This window comes from Crocuta crocuta, unplaced genomic scaffold (genome assembly GCF_008692635.1).
Source record: "Crocuta crocuta isolate KB4526 unplaced genomic scaffold, BGI_CrCroc_1.0 scaffold431, whole genome shotgun sequence".
Taxonomy (NCBI): domain Eukaryota; kingdom Metazoa; phylum Chordata; class Mammalia; order Carnivora; family Hyaenidae; genus Crocuta; species Crocuta crocuta.
This window is the reverse complement of record NW_027528859.1, coordinates 4,197,616-4,224,509: the sequence shown is the minus strand read 5'-3', so window position 1 is coordinate 4,224,509 and position 26,894 is coordinate 4,197,616. Positions and strand designations below refer to the sequence as shown.

At 48.0% G+C, this 26,894-nt stretch overlaps 1 protein-coding gene across 1 annotated transcript in view; it reads right to left on the bottom strand.

Moving 5' to 3' along the window:
- Positions 1-26,894, bottom strand: part of PAX5 (paired box 5) — a 186,165-nt gene that overhangs the window by 65,386 nt on the left and 93,885 nt on the right. Inside the window, exon 7 of the mRNA XM_077756170.1 lies at positions 11,645-11,774. Within this exon, the coding sequence (XP_077612296.1) occupies positions 11,645-11,774 (130 nt within the window). The remainder of the gene's footprint in view (positions 1-11,644; positions 11,775-26,894) is intronic.

Sequence of the window (26,894 nt, the reverse complement as noted above, 5' to 3'; positions counted from 1 at the left end):
GCAGCTCTGCTGACAGTTCAGAGCCTGGAGCCTGCTTCAGATCCTCTCTCTCTCTCTCTCTCTCTCTCAAAAATATATATACATTAAATAATTTTTTTCATTTAAAATCAATGCTTTACATAGCATTTATTGTGCTCCCAGCAGGGGTTTTTGTGTGTGTGCTTTTGAAGCATCAACCCATTTTATCAATATAACAAGTTTCTATCCCCCATCTTATAGATGAGGAAACTGAGGCACACACACTCACATGCAAACAACTGAGCACCTGAGGTCACCAATTCATAAGTGGCAGAGCTAGGATCCAAAGACAGGCAGTCTGGCTCCAGAGTCTATACAAGAGAATGTGCAGTGTGATCAGCTTCCACAGACCCCAGTGGCTGCTAGTTTAACTGTGCTGCCAGTGAACGTGAGAGAGCTCTGCTTGGATACCTCTGACGATGTGGAGCTTACTACCAACGGGAACCATACAGTACAGAAGTAAGGAGAAAACCAGCTTTACTACTTACTGGTGTGTGAATTCAGGCAGTTTCCTAACTGTTAGTTGGGACAAAAATAGTACCTGTGTTCCACAGAATAAGGGATGAAATGAACCAAAGCACATAACAAATGCTCAATAAACATTAGCTATCATTGTTATTATCTCCCGAGGCAGCCTATTCCAGTTTCAGAGAGCTCTAGCTGTTAAAAAGTTCTTCTTTGCAGTCAACTAAAGCTTGCCTCCCTGTGGCTTTCCCTGGTGTCCTCCCAGAAGCCACACCTCTCCCCCAACAGCCCTGAGCACAGGGGAGGCAGCAGCCAGGCCCCAAGTCAGCTGTCGTAAGCCAACAGCACCGGGTGACAAGGTACCTGGCTTGCCCTCCTCCCTGGACCCTATCCTTCTCTGTCTGCAGTCCGGGTATTGAATACTGAGAGGGATTCCCCCTCCCCAGCCCTGAGAATACGGATTCTCTAGCTTGTATTGCTTGAGAAAAGTTCACGATGGTTCATCTAGAACATTAGAGAGGGTAGAAGTTCTGTCCCTATCAACATGTTGGGTATCCCTAAACATGAAATACAGTTTTCAAAAACTGAACAGTATGAGGAGTAAAAACCCATTTGTAGGAAATAAACTACAAGTATATAATGTGAGATCTGTGTATATGTATATATATATACACATATATATATATATGTATATATATATACATGCATAGAAAAGCTTCTGGAAGAGCATATACCAAACCATCCACTCTGATGGCAACAGCAGAATAGGTTAGGAATGGGGTGAAGGCATATGGTCACATGCAGCTACACACACTTTCACGCCATTTGGCTGTATCGTACCATGGGCACGTGTTGTGTTCTGAGTGAAAAGGAATTAGGAAATGGGGATCAGAAGAGAACAAGCCAAGCCTGAGAACAGATGCCTGGAGTGCCTGGTTCTCCCAGAGCAGTGTAGACATGGCCTTCTCCATGAAATGTTCCCCAAGGCCCACGGTCAGAGACAGGCCATCAGGCCCCCCTTGGTGCCCTTGCAGATCATGGCTTTGCCCATGGTATCTCTCTTTTTCTTTTTCTTGTTCGTTTTGTTTTGCCTTGTATATGTATCCACGTTTGCCTCCCCTATCAGACTGGAAGCATGTTGAGGGCAGGGTTATAACCCTCAAGGCTCATGCTAGGCTACAGTCTGACAGGAAGGAGGAGCTGGTTTTGATAAAGAGATGAATGAGTGAGTGAGTGAGTGAGTGAGTGATGAATGGCAGTACTCTGCAAAATGCCAGGCACTACAGTCTGGTCTGCTTTCTCCTACAAATAATGGCAAGGCAGCGGAGATCTCTGACTGGGAGAACAAGCTAATGAAATCGCTATTTTAGGAAGATGGATCACAGCAGGGTGAGCTGGGAAGCCTGAGGCCCAGAGACCTGCTCGAAGGCTATTTGGAAAGGTCGGCTTCCAAGCTGCTCGCAAGTGTAAAAATCTATGAGTGCATTACCAGGACAGCCATCCAGCTTTGTTTATTTTTATCCTATGAAATCCAAGGTCAGAAACAACTAGAGTGCTTTCTGCTGAAATTATTTTTTTTAATTGACACTGCACTTTCCACAAATATTAGTTCATTTATTCAACAAACAGTTCTTAGGAACACTATGCTAACCTGAAAGCAAATCATATTTCCCTTTGATGTGCATTTTAATTACAGAGATGCTTGAATTTCATTTTGGCTTTAAAATGATAAGACCTCTGAGTATCCTTCCAAGCACAACATCCCAAAATTACAGGTTTCTATAGAATCTACAACACCAAGTCTATTTGACAAACCTATACCAAATACTTTAAACCCCAATCAGATTCACTTGGAATCTTTCTGGAATGCAAACAGCCTTGTATCTATGAGGAAGGTTCCAGTCTCAGGTGCCGGGTTTTCTCTCTGGGACGTGCTCCCCTGAAGCACAACATCTAGTTTGGAGAGAGTGTGACATCACTGCATTGGGATCAAATTCCATGGTGTTGCACATTCTCGGGACCTTTGCACTCAGTCCTCCAGGCCTTCCCACTGCATGGGTTACACGCTGAGCTGATACTGGGGGAAAGCCATTCCAGCCAGGCAGAACAGCCTGAGCAAAGGCCTGGAGTCGGAAACAGGCAAGGCCAGGTGGACAGCATGTGGCCAGCCCTTCCTGGCTTGGCAGAGGGGTTTTCTGTTGGGGAGGAGGAGGAGCAGGAGGAGACAAGGAAGGATGGGCTGCAGTAAAGTCAAGAACTCATAAGCTCACAGGGGCTGCAAACATGGTAAATTAGTGAGCTGTCCAGTAATCTGGGGCAAACAGAAGACTCACCTATAGGGGGAGCCACTTCTCTGCTCTACTGAGTGTAGCTGCATGGGGATGTGGACTGAAAGGGGACAAGTGTTTCAATTTTTAAAGAAAGGTTACACATTTTAATCCTTATGTTAAATCTCCTGATTTTAAGGCACTTGTAATAATTTTTCAGTGTTTATTTATTTTTGATAGAGACAGAGTGTGAGTGGAGGAGGGGCAGAGAGAATGGGAGACACAGAATCTGAAGCAGGCTCCCGGCTCTGACCTGTCAGCACAGAGCATGACACAGGGCTCGAACCCACAGACCAGAGATGGTGACCTGAGCCTAAGTTGGACGCTTCATCAACTGAGCCACTGAGGCGCCCCAAGGCAGTTTTAAATTTAACGTTTTGACAGTCATATATTGACAACATTTGAAAAATTAAAAATGTAAATGGTATTCGGTAAAAAAATCCTCTTCCCACATCCAGCTCACAGCCTCTGCCTAAACTGGGTTATTAAGTTCCTGAGTATCTTTCCAAGGTTTCTTGATGCATGTGTGCACAAATACAAATGTGTTTCCATTGTCCCTCTGTTCTTTACACAAAAGGTAGCATTCTGTACACACTAGTCTTGCTTTTTTCATGAATAATGTATCTCAAAGCTCCTTCCCTATCAGGACATAGAGAGCTTCCTCATTCTTTCCTACAGCGGCACCACGCTCCATTGTATGGATCAGCTACTCTTCACTGAAACAGTTCCCTACTGATGGACATTCGGGTTGTTCTCTCATCTTTAAAAAGTTAGCCTAACTTCAGGCATAGGTTGCTAATGGGAACAGAAATCACTTTCAGTGGAAAACAGCTTCAGGCCAGTACTGTTGAAAGACTCTTTGCCTTTGAGGTAGTGAAATCACCATTACCAGAGGTGACCAAGCCCTGATGTAGAATAGATCCTTGGCGGGGAGAGAGGTGGGGTGGTAAAGAGATGGGCTACTCAACCTCTGAAGTTCATTTCCACTGACTGCAAGAGTCCCCAAAGCCTGATCCCACCTAGCAGCAGAGAAAGAACTAAGAAATGGCCTCCCCCTTTCCACATCTCATTCACTCGTTCATTTCACAGCTAAAAGGCATTCACTGAGGCTGTTATCTTGTCAGGAATACCTTGCCGCCAGATCTTCCCAAAGCTTCTCATCCCTGGGATCTCAGATCAAATGCTACCCTTTAGAGAGGCTGTGCTCCACCCCCTGCCCCACTCACCGTCTCTTCAACCAGCTAGTTTCTTAAAACACGTGCCATTATGAAATGAAATTGCACATTTTGTTTTCTGTTTCTGTGAACTGTCCAGCTCTTCCCAGCAAGTAAGCCCAGTGAGGGCAGGGACTGTCCGCCAAGATCACCATCATTCTCCCAGCTGGGCACAGAGGGAGTCCAGTAAACAGTAACTATTCATGTTACGCTCTTTTCCAGCGCACACAACTTTGACACCCCAGCACCTTTGATGGGAGTCCGAGGAAAGTTCCATGGCTGAGCCTTTGGTTATAAGCTGTTATGCTGTATTGTAGCTTTAATTATATTTTTGAAGCAACTCTGGCAGACTGGATACATAAGGAATTTCTCATATTTTAGTTTTTGTTATTTATTATGATTTCACTCTGAGGGAAGGGATATTTAGTTGGGTCTAGTGGAGCCTCAAAGGCTCATAAAAAACAGATCTAAGGAAATGTTCCCGGTGGAAAGAGGAATAAATGGCTATTCAGAGCGGCTTGGTGCTGGCCAGACCCTTTGGTACAAGAGCTCCGAAACATACTAATAACTACCATCAGCTGAGTGTTTACACATGCCAAGCACTGTGCTGAGATTCCTCATGGACCATTTGTGTAATCCTCACAGGAAGCCTAGAGTGAGTTCTGTTTGGGCCTCATTTTATAGATGGGGGACCTGGGCATGGAGCCTAGTAACCTGCCCTAGGTCAGCCAGCTAGAACATGGTGACACTGAGCTTCAAGCTAAGCAGTCTGGCTTCTCTGCTGATATTCTCAATTACATGCTAGAAGAGACGCCCTCTGAAACTGTAAACTGGGATTTTTTTTTTCCCATGCCATCACATAACGGCAGCAGGCCACGAAGGTCAGGGCTCTGGGAAAGCCCTAGCTCCCGCTCTAACTCACTGGATGTGGCCCTGAGCAGGGCACCTCTCCTCTCCAGACCTAGGTCTCCCCAGCTGTCAAGTGAGTATCTGGACTGCACGACCCTCCCACCCTGCCCATCTGCCGTCACGATGTTTGTCCTGAGGGGGGCTGGGAAGTGCCAACTGGATCCTGGACCCACCAGACTCCCTCAACTACCCACACATGCTCAGGTGCCCCCGTGGTGGCTCTCAAACTCTCTCCCCCCACTGTCTCATTATATCCTTGCAACAGCCAAAGGAGGCATGCAGGGCAGGAACTGTCATCCCCTTTTCATCGATAGGAAACCTGAGGCTCAGAGAGGACAATCTATTTGCTGAAGAATAGGACAATTAAGTGGGGAAGTCCAGGCTTACGCCCATTCCTCTGACTCCCAGTCTACCGCTCTTTCCTCCAACCCTCAGTTCTTGCTCAGATGACAAAGTCAGAAGAGGGTGGGCTTTCTTGGGCTTCCAGGTTTGGGATACTGAGGTTCCAAACATTGAACCTGGGGGTACAGCAAATCAGAGCTAGTGGTCTTGGGGACTTGGTGGCATTCTGTGTGTCCCTGTAGGTGCCTACCCATCTGCTGCCCCAGCACTGGTCTCTTCTACTTAGAGGGCACAGTGCCCAGGGGGAGCCTCATACCTCAAGAGGTATCCACCACGCCAGTGTTTCCCAAACTTATTTGATGAGAAGGAGCCTCCCTCAGTCTCCTCTCTCCAGTCTAACTGCTGATGCAAAAAGCCAGTCCTCAGGGGACGAGGCCAGCAAGGACACAGGCTGGCCCCATTCCTTTGTTCTTTCAGGGAAGGGTCAGGTAGGCACAGCGGAGGGCAAGACTGCCGGGCCCTTCACCAGAAGGGAGGTGAGCAGGAGCTGGCCTGCTCCCAGGCCTGGCACCCCAGCCGTTGTCCCCCCCCACCCCGCCGGCAGCGTAGGTACAGTGGCTGCCACTGGCAGGCCTGTGGCCCAAGGACACACCTGCAGATAATTAGTCCCAATCAGGACGGACCCCAACTGCTGATGATGCAGGAGAAGCGGGCCATGTCACTGGTTTGCAAATGGTGAGCCGCTTCTGGACCGTGGCCCGGGCTGGTAGAGCAGGGGTTTAAGTTAATATTTAATGTGGCATATAAACGATGGAGAGAAATCGACTCATTCTCTAATGAGATCTTCCCTGCACAGCACGGAGTGCAAGGGCCGAGACGGAGCAGGACGGAGGCCACCTGCCTCCCCCCGCACCCCCACTCCAGGCTGGTACTGCCCAGCCAGAGCCCTGGGCTGGCTCACAGAGCAGCTGAGCGCCAACTACACTCTGGGCTTTGTGGGGAGGGGAGGAGGTAAGGCGTGGGGCCGGAAGGCTCAAGGTTTCCCTGAGGAGTTCAGAGCTGTGTCAACACATCCATGAGCACAAGGGAATTAAACAACTGCTATATGGTGACACGGAGGCCCATCCTAACAGCTCCTGGAGGCATTCCTTCGAGGTGTTCTAACACTCCTCCGTGGGGTCAGCAACTAACTGCCCCCTAGAGGGTGTTCTGAAAACTTGTGGGGGCTTTTCTGTAATTCAGGGGCATCCCTGCCTTGCAGCGGAAGAGTCCCCACCGTGACGTTTCCTTTCATCTTGCACTTCTGTCATGTCCTGCCAAACAGGACAGGTGAAAAATCTGTTTATAATTATTTGAGTCTAGCGCTGAACTTCATTTACATATAAATGTGAACTGGCAATTTCCCTGGTTTTCCTATACACTGAATTTCCTAGGAATGCAACTACTGTGTAAACCGAGCAAAGCTCGTAGCTTATTTTACTTGGAACTTGGCCAAAGCTCCTCAGGTATTCATAAAACCATGCTCGCAGTATGAGTAAGTAGGAGTCCCTAAGTCTGTGTTCGAGGCCGTGGCCTTCACAGTGATTCTGCGCATGGGGCAAGCCCTGAACTACTTCGTTATTTCTTGCAGTGTAGACACGCAGGGTATATACTTATCAAAGTACATACTATTTAATTATAAGCAATTTTGCTTTCATTCCTCCTATATCTCATGATTAAGGCATTATTTTGATTTAACTTGAAATCAGATGTGAAGACAGGCCATATTTTTTATGAACTTAATTTCAGGAGAGTAAAGGGGCACCATTAATATTTGCAATCCCAGGGCGCCTCGGTGGCACAGTCGGTGGAGCATCTCTTGATATTGGCTCAGGTCATGAAACCGGGGCTGTGGGATCGAGCCCTGCAACAGGTTCTGTGGAGCCTGCTTGGAATTCTCTTCCTCTCTCCCTCTGCCCCTCTCCTTGGCTCGTGCACACATGCTCTCTCTCTCTAAAATAAATAAAATGAAAAGAAACTGTTTCCTATCCCTAGGGGGACTAGGCAGAGAACCCCAACACCACAAGGACCCATAAAGCAGGAGAAGAGCTAGTGATCTTTTTTTCTTTTTTTTAATTTTTAAATGTTTTTTATTTATTTCTGAGAGAAAGAGAGAGAGAGACAGCGTGAGCAGGGGAGGGTCAGAGAGAGAGGAAGACACAGAATCTGAAACAGGCTCCAGGCTCTGAGCTAGCTGTCAGCACAGAGTCTGACGCGGGGCTCGAAACCACGAACCATGAGATCATGACCTGAGCTGAAGTCGGACGCCCAACTGACTAAACCACCCAGGTGCCCCAGAGCTGGTGATCTTCTAATGAATCCTCATTATACAAGCCTCTGACCTGCCTGTGTGTGTCGTGCCTGTGTGTGTGTGTCCTTTATATTTTTTCGCACCAACGGGATCGTACTTAACACAGTATTATAAAAATTGCTTACTTACTTAAAAATTTATCTTGGACCTTTAGTCATTCCAGCACAGACAGCTCTGCTTACTTATTTTTAATTGGTTTAATTGGTCGCATACTATTTTGTGCTATGAAGGAGCCATCGTTTATTTAACAAGCTCCTGTTGACAGACACTGCCTTGTTTCCATTTGCTCGCCGTTATAAATAATTCTATAATTATCATACGGATATAGGTATCACTGTGCCTCTGCAGGAATAAATCTGCGACCTGCTTATGAAAGTTCTGGGTTAGAAGGTAGGTGGGTACATTTATATTTTGGATAGATATTGCCAAATTTCCCTCTAAAACAGGTTACACTGATTTGGAACAGTGTATGAAAATATTTGTTTCTCACACCTTCTCCAATGCTTGCCCTCCAGAAACATTTCAATCTTTGATAAGCTAATCGAGTTTTTAAAGTGTCTCATGGTTGTTTTAATCTGCAGTTTTAAAAGCATGTGTCGGGGGGCGCCTGGGTGGCTTAGTCGGTTAAGCGTCCGACTTTTGCTTAGGTCATGATCTCGCGGTTCGTGGGTTCGAGCCCCGCGTCGGGCTCTGTGCTGACTGCCAGCTCAGAGCCTGGAGCCTGTTTCAGATTCTGTGTCTCCCTCTCTCTCTGACCCTCCCCTGCTCACGCTGTCTCTCTCTCTCTCTCTCTCCTAGAAATAAATAAAAAACATTTAAAAAAATAAAAAAATAAAAATAAAACAAAATAAAATAAAAGTATGTGTCGGGTACGTATCTTTTCATATGCTGTTGGACATCTGCATTTTTTCCAATGAATTACCAATCCATAGTCTTGACTTGTTTTTCCTACTGATTTTTTTCTTATTCATTTCTAAAAAGCCTTTTATGTATTAATAAAATTAGCTTTTGTCATCCGTATTCCACTTTCCCCTCCTAATTTTGTTCTTTGTCTTTTGAATATTTTTACATGCAGACCAAAGATTTACATTTTTAACAGTCATTTATACTAATTTTCTTTGTCTTTTATATTTGAAACAGATTTTAAAAGGCATTTTCTGCTCTAAGATTATAAAAAGCATCCCTCATTTTTTTCTAGTTTATTATGGTTCCATTTTTTACACTGAAAGGGTAGATCAACTTGGAATTTATTTTGATATAAAAAGTGAGGTATGTATCCAACAAGCCTAGCTGTCCCAACACCATTAACTCAATGATTTATCTTTTCTCTACCTATCTGAAATACTACATTTCTGAATCCCCCTATCTATTTGGATCCATTTAAGGACTCTCTATGCCGTTATATTTGTCCTTTTACTTCAGTTTCATACAAATAGTTTTAGGGGTGCCTGGCTGGCTCAGTTAAGAAAGCAAATGACTTGTGATCTTGGGGTCATGAGTTCAAGCCCCATGTTCGGTGTAGAGATCATTTAGGTAAATAAATAAATAGTTTTAATTGCTGTTGCTTTATCATAATGTTTTTAAATAGGCTATGACTTTTGCTCATTTCTCTATTTCAAAAATTTTTAAGCTATCCTTCTGCGCTTATTTTTCCAGTATTCAGTGGCATTTTGACACGTACCCCCTCAAAAAATTCTGTTGCTATTTGATTGCGATTGCTTTGAACTAGTAGATTACTTAGAGAAAACTGACATCTTTATGATATTGAGTCTTCTTCCCCTAGAACAAGTTATATCTCTCCATTTATTCTTTTATGTCCCTTGGTGGAGTTTAAAGTGAAGTTTATTCCTCAGCATTTTTTGGGGGGTACTATTGTTAAAGGACTCTTTTCTTCTATTGTTTTTCTAGCTAGCTGTTGTTTAGTCACCAAAAAAGCTAATGATTATATTTATAATTAGAAAACTTCCAATATTTCGACATCAAGCGTACCGTTACACAAAATCAAGCAACACCAAGACATGGGTAAACTTTTTAAAAATAAATTAAATTTTTAAAACTTTTAATACAATAAAATAGCTCTGAATTGCACGTGATCACGAAGTGGTCCTGGACATAGTTAAGAGCTCTTCAATTCATGCAATACTGATTTTTCCCAACAGCCTTCATCTGCCCACCTCATAACTTTCGTTCATAGCCCTGTGTGGTCCGCCACAGAAATACCCCCTCAGCAATGAACACGCAGGAAAACACACCTCTCTGGAAGGGCATGCAAAAGAGCCCACTATCTCTACTTCCCGCAGAAGAGGCAGAGAATATTTCTTCCAAGGTAGCCATCCACTACCTGAGTGCTTTTAATATTCCACAGCAGGTAATTTAATGTGGTTTTTAGGAAAGATGAAAGTGAAAAGCAACACAAAGAGTAATAATGAGTCAGAGACTAGAATTATCTCCAAAATTAAAAAAACTTTTTTTTTTAAAGATCAAGCACGATTCTGACTTGGGTCTGAATCAAGTCTTTGGTCAAAGGTTTACCTGAAAACCCAATCCACACCCAGACCTTGCTGCTTGGGCCAGCTAAAGGCTTCTGGGACATCAGGGGAGAGGGCCTCATGGGGCATCTGTGCTGCTAGTAAAGCCTCGCTCTAACGGAGGCCCCCACCCTCTATCCCTGTCCTGGTGCTGACACCTCCCCACCTGTGCTGGCCCAGCTGCCCCCGACACTGGCCAGGATCTGCAAACAGGGCCTCTGCTGCTTCTACCTGAGCCCCATGAGCCTCGGTGCCAACCTCTCAGCACAGATCTCAGAGCTGGGTCCTCTCTGTCTCAGAGCCCATGTGACATCCAGCCCTCTCCTCTAAAGCTCTAACCCGAGCCTACACCCAGCTTCCCTGGCTCAACCATAGCCCACCTGCACTTCTAAGAACTCCTTGTCTCTGTTACTTCTTACCACGTCCTGGCTACCAGCCTGTAGGGACATCCTGCTACCCCCAGCTGGACCCCAAGGCTCTGGCCCAAGTGCACCCTCAAGCCTCCTATTATCTTTCTGTATAGTATCTGAGACTGCTTCCTGCCCGCCAGTTCGGACAAACTTCCAGGGTCTGTCTTTCCATGTTATCCCACTGCTGCTGGGGCAGGAAGAGGTGTCTGCCTAACCCGGCTCTTGCAGTCCAGCCTTTCCTGCAGCAGCAAGCCCAACAGAGTGACCGGCCACCATGAGAAGGCTCTGAGAAGAATAATAACGGCAACATGTATCAGGTGCTTGCTGTGTGCTAAAGAAGAGCCTAAGCACTTTGGATGTATTATCGAATCAATCCTCACAATAAGACTATGGGCTAGGTGCTATCTATGACCATTCTCATTGTAGAGATTTCTTTAAAACATAGCCCAGAATTCTTATATAATTTACCCAAGATTCGACAGTTAGTCAATGGCAAGTTCAAATCCAGCAGTGCCTCCAGAATCCAAACCCAATCTTTATACTGACAGCTAAAGAGGCTGGCCCTGGGCCTTCTAGAAAGGCAGCTGCATTGCATACGCCAAGCACCTTCCAGCCTAAACCTCTTATCCTTCCTGACTCAGCCTCTGCCTGAAAATCTGAAATACCAATGCCAATCTGCCAGGACTCTGCTCCTTCTCAAGTGTCACCAGCCAGGTTGCCTTTCCCATGAGAGGGATAAATCCCAGATCTCTGAACCCCCAGCTGTACCCACAGGAGATCCCGAAGCCACCACGGCCCCTCTTGTCATGGGCCTTCCCAGCCCTCTGTCCCAGCTCACAGCCCATTTGGCACTTGCTCTCCTCCAGCCTTATTAGAGCGATATACAGCCATGTCTCATCACAGCTCTAGGCCCCGGCAGTCTCCCGCCTGACGGATTCCAGGGCCCCAGAACCTTACTAAAACAAAAATCGCCAGTCAAGTCCAAAAGCACCAAGCTACTCTTCGCCCCTCTCCATGCAGGCATTCTCAGTCTCTATCAGTCTCTCTCTCTCGCCCCCCCCGCCACCCCAGGTGCCCTCACCTGTCACAATGGGGTAGGACTGTGGCCCAGGCACGCTGCTCCCAATGTCAGTGGGGGTGGGGCTGGTCAGGTTGGCCTTCATGTCATCCAGCCCTCCAGCCAGCGAGGCCATAGCTGAATACTCCGTGGTCTGCAAGAGGAAACAAAACAGAGATATCTCAGCATCAAGACTCCAAAGCACCCCAGCCAAATGCCACGGCCACATTCTGGGGTTCAGCCACCTAGCTGGGCTAGCCCAGGCCAGTGCCAGGGCCCATGGGGGGCTCACAAACTCCCCAGTGTTGAGAAGGCAGATTCAGCTCAATAGAACAAGACAGGTGTCCAAAGTCGTCCGTTCTCCCCAGGTGAGGAGAGAGGTGGGTAGGAGTCGGTGCAGCTTCACAAGAATTCAAACCAGCTTCTTGTGGCCTGCAGGCTCCATCTGCCCAGCCCCAGTGGCCACCGACAATGTCTTGAATGCAGGGAGGAGATATCAGTAACCAAAAGCAAGGCGGAAATAAGGGTCTTGGTGCCAAGAGGATAGAAAGAAAAGTTTCTGATTTCAATCCCCTTAAACCACAGATGCAGAGCGTAACAAGGTTAAAAAGAATTTGAGAACTCATCCACGCCAAACCCTCAATCCACAGATGAGTAAACCAAGGTCCAAGGCGAAGAGGGCTTTGTCCATGGCCATCGGGACAGAAGCCCAGTCCACGGAGTAGTACACCAAAAACTCTCACTCAAAATCCAATTCATCCAACCAAATGAACCACAGTTTGGCAAGTGTGATGAATTCTGGAAACAGGTAAACTATATGCCACAAACTGTGAGGTGCACACATCTGATTTACCAAGTCCATGCCAGCCACGGGCACTTGGCCTGGGGTCACGCTCCTTCCTTTAAGCCATTTCATGAAATCAGAGCTTGCGACGCATCATTTCCTTGGCATCTGAGTCACTCTCAAATGGTCTCCAGAAGATGCCAACCTGGGTCTGCCCATTCAGGAACAGGCCAAATCGTTAAGTATGAGTTCCAAGTTTCTTCCTCCCACCCAACCCCCAGGCCTATTTTCAGGTAAAGAAAGTATCTTCAAACACCCAAACCAGAGACTTTGGTTGTGTGTGCCACGCTCTTGCAGCGAGCAGTCCCCTCCAGGACTCTGGCCTCGCCCATGGAGGGCACATCCCTGTCTGTCCAGGGTTATGTCCTTGGCAGACAGGGACAGGGAAGCAAGCCGCCTTCTGAAAGGAGATACAGGCCCCCGGGGAGGCCACAGGGAAGGGAACGAGGGGAGCCGCTGTGCCAGAGGCAGGCAGCGGGGACTCAGACTCAGGCACGGTCCTGGTGCTGCTTTCTACATCTGAACTAGAAAGTATTTCTTGGGCAGCTCTTCCTGGGATCCATGAGGAGTGCAGGCCCAGGCACCCCGCCACAAGTCTCACTGAGGACAGCTCTGTCCAGAGCTCTCAGGGCTCTCAATCATCTCCAGCAGAGGCCAATTCTGAAACATGCAGAGAAGAGCACAGGCTTCTACGGGAGAAGGACAAGACAGGGACACGCCTCCCCGACATCGGGAATCACTATAAGGCTGCAGTAATTAAGAAAGGGTAGGATTGGCACAGGGACAGATAAATAGATCAATGAAACAGAAGCGAGTCCAGAAACTGATCTGTGCATATATGGAACCTTGATATATGAGAGAGGTGATGTACAAATCAGCAGGGAAGGATGGAGTCTAATAAACAGTGCGGGGGTAACTGGTTATCCATTCAGAAACAAGGGGGAAAAAAGAAATTGGGTCTTTACTTTACACCAGACACAAAAATCAATTCCAGGTGGATTGGAGACCTAAATGGGAAAGGCAAAGGCATCTTACACGGTCAGCTCTAGGTCCACTCAAAAATCCTTGGGAACAAACCTGCCCTTCAAAAGGAAACAAGTGGTTCTGGGATGCTCACACAGGGTGGGTCCCAGTCATCCTGCTGCCCTGATCCAATGCCGCCTCCTCCAGGAAGTCCTTCCTGACTACCATTCCTTACGAAGCAGGACCCCTGCCTTTGCTCCTCTGGCCCCACCAAGGGGTATCAGGGAAATAAGAACCATAATCTTCACAACTGTGTCAAAAGCTCACATTTCTTGATCACTTACTCTGTGTCAGGAGATTTACCTGAATGTTCCATTTAATCCTCACAGTAACACCATGAAATAGGCTCTATGTTATCCCCATTTTACAGATGACGGACCTGAGACCTATTATAGAATGGAAGTAGCTTGCCTAAAGTCACACACTTTCCAGATGCCAGAGCCAGGATTCCAAACCGGATCCATCCTACTCCGAGGTCTTGACTGCTACTCTAATGATTTTCATACCGTGAGTCCTGGCCCGTAAACAGATGTTAAATCAACCTGCTAGTGCCAATATCTAAAAAAATGAAATCAGAATGGACGAGAACGGAAAATATCCAAGGTTCTCACACACAGAAAGAGAAAGTCCTGTTCTGAAAATCTCTGTTTCACATATAAGTGGAGATGAAAATATCTTTCTTGCTTTAGATCAGAACCAGCAAAGTCTTCATTCTACGCAGCAAGGAGCTGTTGGGAAAAGGTCACTGTCTGGACTTCATGCCCTGTAGAATGAGATGTGGTCATGGCGTTGGCCATTCGGCATTTGCTGAAAAAGGAACTTGGAAGTAAATCTCCCTGGAACAGCTCCTTCAGTGTATCGCCATGAGCAAAGGCAGGAGGCCAAAACACTTCTGCAAGGGTCTCTTCTGAGATGATGTTTCCTAGAGTTCCTGGGTCCCTGGGGTAGAGGATGGGGCCCCTTCCTCCCTGTGTTACCAAGAGCCCTCATGGAGGCCTGAGCGTAATGAATGTTCAGTGTTGACTGAGCCTTTCTTGCGCAAGACGGCCTGCGAAGCCCAGACATGCTCTTTGACTTTCATCCACAAACCCCAAGGGAAAAGATACGTGGCCCCAGAAGCTTCATGGAAGGGGAGCAGGAACACAGAGCCATTACTTAACCGTGGAACAGGAAGTGGCCAGAAAAGGGTTCTTGCGCAGGCTGTATTTAGCCTGGGTCTGAGCAACCCCTAACCCTCGAGGCTGGTAAGAGCTGAAGGAAGGCTCAGAGGCCACAGGAGTGGTCTGCAACAGGGCGCATGACAGCAGTTGGCAGAAGTGAAAGTAGAAGAGGCAAAGATGGAAAGGAAGCCCAGCGGGGATCCCCCTGTGAAGGGCTTGCACAGTGAACACGTGGACGAACAAATGAGTGAGTGACCCTTGGGCGGGCCAGGCAGCAGTCTCCACAAAGAGTCAGCATCCCTGCGGCACTGCCTCCCCCACCTGCCAGACATACTAGACTTCCTAGACCCCAGGCTGGGCAGCTGGGGCTGCAAGGGAAAGCCTTTATTTCCCCCCAAGAAAACAGAGCCTAACATGAGTTCCAGAAAATTGCAAGAGGGTGGCCAATAGGGATAGTCCTTCATTTCTTTGATGTCCCATTGGAAGGGTCATTTTGCTATTTGAGTTTGTTTTAGTCAAATTCGTCGCTAGAGTTTGCCCAGTCACTGGGCATGTGGGTGGCTCAGTCACTTGAACATCTGACTCTTGGCTTTGGCTCAGGTCATGATCTCACAGTTCATGAGTTCGAGCCCCACATCGGGCTCCACTCTGACATTACAGAGCCTGTTTGGGATTCTCTGTCAACCTCTCTCTCTGCTCCTCCTCTGCTTGCTCTCTCTCTCAAAAATAAATAAAAAATCTTAAAAACATTGAAAAAAAAGTTTGCCCAGTCACTTCAACAGTTGAGTTTGGATCACCTTTCCAAGACAAAAAAAATCTAACTTGTGTTACATGTGCGGTGGGAGGTCTCCAAATCCAGTCTCCTGACCACCAGGAGACCTTCTGGCTGCCAGAAGGTAAAGTGAATTTCCCGAAAGAGTGGGGGCTCTGGGGACTTAGAAACCGGCCCTCAGCAGGCCTTTGACATCTGTTCTTCTTACCACCACCACTTTGCATCTTGCCCCATGACTAGGTTCTCTTAATGGTGGGATTCCACAGTGCTCACCCTCTCCTGTATGGGCCAGCGGATGCTGCCATTTAGTTTGGTGTGTCATTATTCCCTAAGCCCTCACCACTGCCTGTCCCTCTGACTTGTCTACGATTTTGAAAGGAAGCTGCGCTCTCTCCGGTCTCCTGGGCAACCTTGTTACAGTGGCTGCCCTACAGCCTGCCTCTGCCTGGAGCACCTGTCTCACTCAGTCACTTACAGAACTCCTACACTGTCCACAAGACCCAGCTCCAATGTCACCTCCTTAGTGAAGCCATGCCTGGGCTCCACATTCTACAATGAAATCATGACTCCGTTGTCTATGCTTCATACTTGATGGCATTTCCCACATATCTCCATTATCACTTTCCACCATATTCAATGGCTGTTTGTCTATCTCCTTCTAGGTTGCCTTGTGAGCACGGAACATGGAACATCCCTAGAGCCCCTTAAGTGCTTGCTGAATGAATATATGGTCCAGTGGCATGACATCAACCACAACACTCAAAAATTAACTGAGAAGTGTTTCAACAAGAACTCCAAGTGATATGCCAACCTTCCCCTGCCCCTCCCTCCCCTCATCAAGTCAGGGGACCAGAAAACAATGTCCTTGTCCACCCTTAAACACTCTAAGGAAATGCTTTCGCTCATCTGTGATTTTAAAAAATCAGGCATTTAACATTTGTTAGAGGAAATAAAGGCACCATACAAAAAGCTTTTTTTTTAGCTCGGAAGACACTGCCCCCTAGAATAGTCAAAGTCCTTGCCAGTCCCTCCTGCAATTCAGTACCCCAGAAGCCAGTTGTTTTCTTCTCATAAATGGTTAACCTGCCTGTGGTTGAACAGCAGGAACACTGGAAACCACTATATATCCCTTTTTGTGTTGGCTGCCAGGAAGCTCGGGCTATTTCAGTGTTCAACCACCACAACCACATCATTGCTCGCACCTGCTGTTATGATCTTCCCTTTTTCACTACATAATTTCTGAACTTTCTTTTCAGCCTTAACTGACTGATTTAGATACATGTAATTGTTTATTTTTCAGGACACCTCAAGTCCTTTGTGAAAATAAAGGCTGGGAGATTAGAAAGAATGAAAGAAAAAGAAAAACGGAAGATCAGGAGAAAGAAGGGAAAGAGAGAGGGCATTGCTAGTGCCTCCGGTAACAGTGACAATTTACTTCTATTTCTCACAGCTCTTTGGGGGGCCAGGGCTGAAGAAGACCAGACAAGGGCAGTCACACGTGCGGAAGTGTGTTGGTGCGCCTACGCTGGGGACATAGCTCTCCTCTCCTCCCCACTGACAGCCACAGGCAACAGCTGTGTCCCACATTTCCAACTTCTCTGAGCTCTCGGGGTTCTTTCTTAGACTGTTATTTGGGGCTTCTGCTCCCATCCCACCAGGGCCCCCTGGGACCATCCTTGACGATGACCCAGAAAGATAAATGAACCGAAGTCAGCAATTCACAGGCTGACCACTCCAAGGCAACCAACCGGGATAAAACCCTCTGCCTACTGCCACGGATTCTTGGAAGGGCTCAAGGCCAAGTCCACCAAGGATGCACACCCTCCTCACACACACCATGCTCCAGATGATGGAAAGTCTTGCACTCTCCGACGTCTGAGCTAGGCAGGTACTCAGGGCCATCTTCCCCAACCTGGACACACTGAGGTACAGGGAGGGGAATGGACTTCCTCAGCTCATTTTTATCAGTATCGCTTATAGCCTTTGACCCTGTGGTAGAAACAACAGTGAACCAGGAGCAGTAACACAGGGCTCTCACTCCAGCTCTGCCTCTTTCTCACTTGCGTGACCTGAGACAAGCCAGGCCAGCTCTCTGAGCCTCCTTTTCCTCATTAATAAAAGGAGATTTCAGTCGAACCCCTTGCTGCCTGCCTGCCAGGGCGAGCGCGAGGATCCGAAGGATAGATAAGGACAGGGACAGCACTTTGCAAGCTAAGCAACACAGGGGGTAAGGAATCCTAAAGAGGGCTCCAGGAGGCACGTGCCCCGGGAATGTGTGTGCCGGGTGTCATTCGGGTCCCTAGGAAATTACCTGGAAAAGGACTGCCTGGGGCTGCACCAAGTATTGTCTCATCAGCACGGGGCACCACTGCCATAGCATGGAGGAGAGAAGAAACACAGACACGTGAGAAGGAGGGCAGCACGAAGGGGGGCAGGGCATGGGGACGAGGCTGCAGGGCTGGCTCCCTCCGGTGGCTACCTCGGCCAGAGAGGCTTCCCCACCACTGCTGAGCTCCTCCAGGCTCGTGGCCAAGCTTCAGGTGGCCCTCGGGAGCCGGGCCAGTGCCAGGCCAACTGCTCCCATCCTGAGGGACCAGACACCTGCCTACCTACACGCCTACCCAGAGGAGGGCACGAGCTGGAGTGGGGAAGGTGTGTCCCCAGGCCCTGGCCTGATGACCGGAGATTGAGGACGCAGAGGTGTGTGGATGCCTAAGGCAGCTGGGGTGGAGCCGGGGCCTGGGGGCAGGTGTCTCCCTATCCGGGCCCCTGCCTCCTCAACTGTCTGAGGGCCTCCACGTGATCTCCATGCCTCTGCCACCGCTGATGCTCTTTGCTTCTAGAACTGGCCACATGACAAAGTGTAGGTGCCCTCTTCAACAGATGAGCTCCAAGGCAAGGAAAGAGAGACGGAGGGGATCCTATAGGTTAGAGGAGATTTGACATGTATCAGTGGGTCACCATGTGGACCCTGATTCCAACAAATAAACTGTAAAAACTACAACTGTTAAAAGAATTATTATAACATATTATGAAACTATTATAAATGCAAACACAGACTGTATATTTGAAATATTTGAGGACATTACAGATTTGCTAACTTTTTAGGTGTGATCATGGCATCGTGGTTATTATGCTTTTTTTTTTTTAATTTTTTTAAAATTTATTTTTAGGAGAGAGAGAGAGAGAGAGACAGCGTGAGCAGGGGAGGGTCAGAGAGAGAGGGAGTCACAGACTCCAAAACAGGCTCCAGGCTCTGAGTTGGCAGTCAGCACAGAGCCCAACGCGGGGCCCGAACCCACGAACCACGAGATCATGACCAAAGCGAAAGTCGGACACTCGACCGACTAAGCCACCCAGGCGCCCGGTGGTTATTATGCTTCTTCAGGCTTCATCTTTTTTTTTTTTAATTTTTTTATATTTATTTATTTTTGAGAGAGAGAGCATGAGCAGAGTAGGAGCAGAGACAGGGAGACACAGACGCCAAAGCAGGCTCCAGGCTCTGAGCTGTCAGCACAGAGCCCGACACGGGGCTTGAACTCACGAACTGTGAGATCATGACCTGAGCCGAAGTCAGACGCTTAACCGACTGAGCCACCCAGGCACTCCAGGTCTCATCTTTTAGTCATTCTAAAACATTTACAGATAAAGTGAAACGATGTCTGGAGCTTGCTTCAAAATAAAGCTGAGAGAGTTCACTGTGGCGCCCCTGTGGTCTATGTACACAGTGGATAACTGTGGTCTCCCTATGCAACGGAGCACTATTCAACAATAAAAAGGAACAAGGCTCTGATGCATGCGACAATGCAGGTGAGCCTCGAAAGCACGCTGCGTGAAAGACGCCAGATGTAAGTGGAATGTGAAGCACTGACAGATCTGCAGCCACATAAAGCAGAGCGGGGGTCGGCTGGAGCTGGCGCGGGAGTGGGGGTTAATTATAAATGCACACAAGGGATCTTCCTGGAGTGACAGAGCTGTTCTAAAACTGGGCTGTTGGTGTTGGTGACACAGCTCATAAATTACTAAAAGTCGCTGACTTCTATACTTCAACTGAGTGAATTTTATGATATAAAAATTAAAATTCAATCAAGCCATTACAAAATAAAGCAGAATGTGGGGCGAAGTGGGGGTACCTATGAAACAGGACTAGCCATGAGTCAATAATTGTTGAATCTAGGGGCAGAATGCTTACAGGTTAATTAGACTATTTTGTCTACTTTTGAAATTCTCCATAATTAAAGTAAAAAAAACCTGAAATAGCACGTATTTGAGTCATGACCCCACATGCCAGCACTCATCAGCTGTCCAACAAACACCTGCAGAATAATGAGAGCACCCTAGAGGCTGAGGACAGCCAGGAATCTGCTCCCTTGAAGTCTGTTCCCTCTCCATCTTCATGGGCTCCAAGGTTCCAAACACAGGAAGCATAAGGCTGCCTGGCCCTTTCCAGCCTGCAATGTCCTTACAGGCCCATTACATCCTGGGGAATCCTGGGTGCGGGCAGACACAGAGACGGGCCTCCGAGAGGGGAGCCCAGGCGTGCCAGCTCCAAGCTCGCTGCTGACCCGTTACCCCAGAAGCGGACTTAGGATTTGCGAAGACTTCACTACCAGCCCTGAGGAGAAAGCTCACACACTTGCAAGGGGACATCCTCCTCTCTAAAGTGCCCTGGCTACAGGCTGAACTCTACTCCTCCAGCCAAGGAGAGAGCTCTGAGTCTGCAGGCAAGGAAGAGGAAGGTTCCACACTTTTGAACCTAGACACCCAAACACTGCACCTGCACAACATATGGTAAGGAATAGTTCTGTCTTGATTACAGTGGATCAGACCAATTGGCAGGGAGCCTGGAGACTGGACACTGCCTTGGACTCCTGTTTGACCTCGGGCAGACCCGCCCTACTCTAGGCCTCAGTGACTCCAGCCGTCAAATGAGGGGGATGAACCAGAACCGTCAGGGCCCCTCTGCCCAAGGGGCCTCACCCAGGGTCGGTGCTCCACACAGGTGTGGCCCTCACGACGTGCACTGGGTCTCTCCTGGACATGGCTGAGGTCAGGCTTAGCCCACGTTTTTTTTTTTTTTTTTAAAATGTTTTATTTATTTCTAGGAGAGAGACAGAGAGAGAGACAGCGTGAGCAGGGGAGGGTCAGAGAGAGAGGGAGTCACAGACTGAAACAGGCTCCAGGCTCTAAGCTGGCAGTCAGCACAGAGCCCGACGCGGGGCTCGAACCCACGAATCATGAGATCATGACCTAAGCGAAAGTCGGACGCTTAACCAACTAAGCCACCCAGGCGCCCCTAGGCTTAGCCTACGTTCTATGGGCCACTGAAGGTATTGCCCGTTCTACCTAGATCCCTGAATCCAGACATCCAACAGCCATCAGGGGAAGAATATGGCTGAGGAAGTCTACCAGCCCTGGATCCAGGAAGATGGGCCAAGTTCGTGCTATGGGGAACTAGCCAGGCACGTTCTCGGTCCCTTTTCTCTTGTGTTACATGGGGATATATGACCTTCCTCACAAGGCTGTGAGAAGGCACAAGGCAGGTGATGAGAATGTCAAGTCCTTGAGGGCAGTCCTTTTCATTCTCATTTTTTAGTTCAGGGCCAGACATGTAAACAAACACTTGAAAAATGCTGAGGAGAGCAAGAGGAGGGATCCTGTGCTGGGGGTACCATTCTGTATCCTAAGTCTCTCAACACCTCTAACCCGATGTGATACTGTACTATAGCTTTGCAAGACGTTATCATGGGGAGAGACTGGAAAAGCATATATAGAATCTTTTTGTGTGATTTCTTATACTTGCACATGGATCTACAATGATCTGAAAATCAAAGTTTCATTAAAAAAACAGTAAAAAATAAAAAGCAAGTTTTTAGCATTCCATCCCCACTAAACCTAATAAAGATGAATTCAACTTTTGGAGCAGCTGGATGTCTTAGTGAGTTAAGCATCCAACCCTTGATTTAGGCTCAGGTCATGATCTTGCAGTTCGTGGGTTCGAGCCCTGTGCTGGGCTCCACGCTGACAGCACAGAGTTTGCTTGGGATTCTCCCTCCCCCTCTCTCTCTGTCCCTCCTCTACTCGCATATGTACTCTTTCTCTCTCTCAAAATAAATACACTTAAAAAAATAACTTTTAAAAAATGTTCGTTCTCAGTGAACATAAATGATGCTTGCAAAAGTACTCCATGATCTACAGTGGTACTCCTAGTACTGACTGAGGGAAAGAACTGTCAAGAATTCTGAATGACCTGCCCCTTCCAGGAAGCCTTCCCCGATTTCCCCTCTTGTGTGTTCTTAGAACAGCGAAGTGGTCATATCTCTATCACCACCCTTATCCTTTGCCTCATACACCTAACTGTTTAGGGCCCTCATGCCCCAACCAGAGGGCGAGCTTCATGAGGATGGAACTGTGTCTCCCTCATCTTTGTGACAGCAGCTCCTGGCCCAGTGCCCAGCTCTGAACAGATGTGACATAAATGCCTGTGGAACCAAATGAACTGGGACAGGTACCCTGGCCCGGCTCTTCCAATAGTACCAGAGGTGCTTCCTAGGGTCGCTGAGAGGATAAGTGATCTCGGGGTGCTTTTATTCATCAGCAAGCACTAGGGCAGGGTGAGACATGCCCCCAGATCTGTGCCCGTGCTCACACCACAGTGCACTGCAGTGAGATCAGGGCATTTCCAAGAAGAGACCTGCGAAACGTGACGGGCCCATCTCTCTTTATTCCGTTTGCAGCCTGCCACCACGCCCCCCGTGACACACTCCCAGGTGGTGGGAACAGCAGGGGAAGCCCCAGAGAGGGGGCTGAAATGAGATACTGTAGTTTCTGTCCAAGAGAAACTTTCCCCCAGTGACTCATCAGGAGGTCCCCTCTTTCCTCCCTGACCACTTAAGAGAATTTTAGGGGGCCCCAAATCTCAGGGCCCAAAGGAACTCAGGAATTATGATGAAGGCTTGAAACCCACCAGTGATGGAGAACTCACTGCTTCCTGAGGCAACCACTCCCGAGGCCACCCAGCTCAGCCACGAGGAAGTGCTAAATCTGTCCCTTCAGGCCTCCCTACACTGGTCTTGGGGCTCCAGTCCCAACAAATGTCGTCTCGGGCCACAGGTGTTAGTGTCCTTCCCTCCTGGGTCCTATGCAGGGCGCCCAGGTTGTCCACTCCTCCTCCTGGACATGCTTTCTCTGACCGGGGCATAAGAAGCTTCCTTCGGCTCTTCTGGTGACCTCATCACCTGGCTGACTCATGCTGTTCTCCATCAACTCAAGGCTCACTGCAAGTTCATTAGAAATGGAAAGTGATTGTGTATATGATTTTTTTAAGTGCTCCTTTTCTCCCACCCCTAACCACTGTGCTATTTGCAACCAGAATGTTCTATGCTTATAAACTCTCTCTGGCTTCACACTGCCTCCGGGGAATATTGACCTGAACTGTACCAGCCCCAATCCAAATTCCAACAGACTTTTCAGCTTCAACTCCAATCCACCCTACTTCCAAAACATCGCCCTCTATCCAACCACACTGCACACACTAATCCCTGAAAGCCCAGGTCACTGCAGTCAATACCTTTGCTCACACTGTCTTCCCATCCCCAGCCCAGTCTAAATCCTCATCCTCTAAGGTCCAGATCAAATGGCATCTGCTCCTGATGCTTTCTTTAGGTCTTTGGTTGAAACAGATCATTTCCTTCTCTCAATTCCCAAGGCATTTTCCCTGCACTTCCTTTAGGACATTTATTCCATGCCACTTTATCCTAGTGATTTGGGACCCCATCAGGTCCCCCACTGAGATGCCTGTAGGCAGCATTCTGGCCCGGTTTGGAGCTGGATCCCCCCAGTAGGCCTGGGTAGGACCTACCCTGAATGAAACTGAGCAAGAGGAGGGAGAGAAGGGGCAAAAGAATCCAGGGCTACCCTGGACCATGAGTTCTGCCAGAAGAGAGGGAAGAGAAGGCCCTGGGCTCAGAGCATTCCAACTCTTGTCTTCCCAAATGCAAAAAGAGAAATGACAAGGCTTGAACACTCGGCTCTACTTCTGGAACATGAGAGCCAGGACCCAGGGGTCAAGGCCTCCTAAATGATAGGAAGATGCAATGTAGGGGAAAGGAAGGAAGGAAGAGGAATCAGTCAGGGGAGGAGGAAGAGGACACCCTGACCTGGGAGCCCCAGGGCCTGCTCAGGCTCCATCTGTCTGGATGATGAGCAGCTCCAGATCCTGACATGAAGAAGATGAGAGAGAGTCTCCAAATCGCAGCTCCATCCCTAGGCAGCCAAATCCCATGGGCTTCTCCCAGACGGTCCATGGGGGCAGGGGGGAACCCTCGATGTCCCACCCTGCTGCAGGACCCAGAAGGGAGCAGGGCAGGGAGGCCAATTAACCCCGCAAAGGAATGCAGATCTATTACCTATCAAGGGCCCTGAATGGGGGCATGAAAAGAGAGCCCTCTCCCCATCCTAAAGTACCTGGTATGGGAGCAGAGGGGGCACCTCGAGATGCTCATAGTTCACTTTCTTTCAGATGGACTTCCCAGCTGCAGGAGGAGAGAGGTTATCTTGGGGCCATAAAGAAAAGAAATTTCCCTCTGCACTACAAGAGCAATAGGGTAGGGACAGGGAGGTGGGCCTGGATGTCCCTGCCCACCACCACCTCTGCCCTGCTGCTGCTGAGTGGTGACACACGTGCATGCGCAGGAACACACCCACACGCACACACCCACACCCATACACGCTCCCTAGGCCACAGGCCACCTCTCTGGCCTGTCTGCTCCCTATCAGACAGAACTTTCTAAAGGGTGATATTCTGCAAAGGCAAACATAGGCAGCCTTGGGAGGGAGTGCCCTCTCTGTTACCAAGGTTTGCAAGGGTCAAACAGAAACCATGCAAGAGAAGCACCAGGAGAAAAAAAAAAAAAAGGCTGAGAAGACCATGACCCCTTGGTTTGCAAGTCTGAAGCCTGTACTGGCTCTCACCTAAACCCTCACACGCTTTTCATAACAGCCAGAATAATGGGACCTCCCTGGATGCTTGTACATACCAGGTACGATTCTAGGTGTTAAAACACGTTGATTTATTTCACCCTTACAACAAGCCTGTGTATAGTATTATCTCCTCTTCTGCAGATGATGAAAGTGAGGCACATGGAGCCCAAGTCATGCGTCCCAATCACCCCCCAGCAATGAGACCCCGAGTCCAAGATCTTCAAGCACTATGCACCACCTCTCTGCCAACCGTCATCAACCCCATCCTGGGGCAGATGAGAAAAGAGAGGGTAGGGGAGTCCACTGAGCTGTGGAGGGGGGTGTCAGACTAGGCTCTGTCCATGACTCTGAGTGCCTCACGAGGAGGGGCTGGGGCCCAGGCAGAGAGAAGCCAACTCTTAGGCCAGGGACGCTTTCACGTGCTCCAGTCTCTTCAGATACCTGCCTGCTCCTGACAATCCCCTCCCTGAGTGCCCTTTCCCTTCCTCTCTTCCCATCCTTGTCTACCCACCCCTGGAAACCCTGGCTCAAGAATGACTTCCCACAGGAAACGTTTCCAGATTGGCTCAGCCACAGATGCCATTAACTTTATTCTTTCTTTCCCCCACTTAGACTCAGAGGACGGCCTCCATGATAAACTCAGAGGACAGCCATGTTCAGATTTATATGTCAGAATTAGCAATTAATCTTAACATCAGTGGGAAACAATAGAAGAACACACAGAAGCCCGTGACATTGTTAATACTGTTAAGGAAAAAGCAAGCATCGGACTGCTTGGCCAAGCATTGTGTTCTTTACGGAAGGTAATCTGGCCTTTAGAGAGATCAGAAACTGAAGGCAGGAGACACTAGGCTTAGGTTTTAGCTATTATGTCTGAGGCCAAATTTTAGTTGATGTAAAGGACAGAGAAAAAAACGAGTACAGTGACAACAGTGTTCCTGCTTATCTGCCTTTTCATTAAGGTTAACTTAGAGTCTTTGCTTTTAATTATTGAAAATATGTTCGCCTTTTGCAATTGTGTGTTAATGTCACAAATCTTGCATTTTGTACCCGGAAACAAAGCATAATAATCATTCTTCTGTGTTAATACCTATAATGTACTTAAATAAGCAAGCCCTCGGCCTTGAGACTGGACGTGTAAACAAACACTTCTGAGAGCTTGGTCTGAGTTTGATTTTTAACAATTCCTTTTTCTCTCCGTTACACACAACTACATTAAATCCAGCCTCCTGGTCTCACTTCCTTCACCTCTCTCCCACAAATCAAACCTCAAATAATATAAAACTGCTGGCTAGGAACAGGCTTCACACACAAACAAAAGCTTTCAAGCCACATTTACCCGTCCAACCGTCTCTACCTCCTCTGCCTGCTCCAACAAAACAGGCTCTCTCTGCCCAACTGCCCTGGACAACCCTGAAATACCTCATTTCCATTTCTGGGAGAGGAAGAGGTTTGATCCCCAAATAAAAGAAAACTTCAGCAATAACAGTAGGCTGGGAAAACCTAGGCAGACTTCTCCTTGCCACCGTGTCAAGCTCACAAAGAGGAAAAAAAATCGTACCATCCGACATGGTTGGGAGAGTTTAATCCAAAGCACTGCTAATTACTATCCCCGGCTTTCCAGAAGCCAGTGCCACATACAGCTGCAAGGGCAACAAGGCTGTTCTCCCTTCAATTTTATGGGAAGAACATTTTCATTACAAAGCCTCCTCCCAGACCCTCCTCCCTCAGCCAGATTAGCCTCGAGAAGGGAGCGGATGATCCATATATCGGAACTCCTTCTCTCCCCATTAATTTCATTATTTATATCCCATTTTAGAAGTTTATTGATGCAACTCCTGGCGCACCTGGCCAGAGCCCTTCTGACAGACAGCGGTACCTTCACACATCTCCTACTCAGGCGCCGTTGACGCACTGGCCGCCAGGATGCACCAACTTTTTGAGATCTGCCCAGGAGAAAGAGCGGACTCCGGTGGCATTTGCTGCCTCCCCACTGCAACACACACACCAGTTTTTAAAACAAATGTTGAAGGGTCTAAACTCACTCAGTTGTGAAATACATGCAGACTTGATGGCTTAGCATGAGCTATGGGTGATCCCATAGCTTAAAACCCTGAGGGATGCCCTACATGTCTCCACCCAAACCAAGCATCCCTAGCTGGTCCAGGGGAGCTGACCCATTTCTTACCCACACTGCCAGACCATGGGCAGGCCTGGTGAGGCCACGTGTCTCACCATTTTATTCTGAAACCCCACGTGCTCAGGGCTGTCTCTTTCCAGCCTCCTAAAGGGACCCCAAATCCAATCTAAATGTCTTGAATTTACCTGTTTGTCTTTTATACATATAAATAGCTGCATTTCCATTCTCTCTTTGTTTCTCATTTTCATTTGGTTCTAATATCTGCATGTAAATGTCGGAAAATAGCATCTGTAATTGGAGATTATGAAGTATGGCCAGCTCCTGACAGGCTGCTAAGGAAGATGGATTATCCT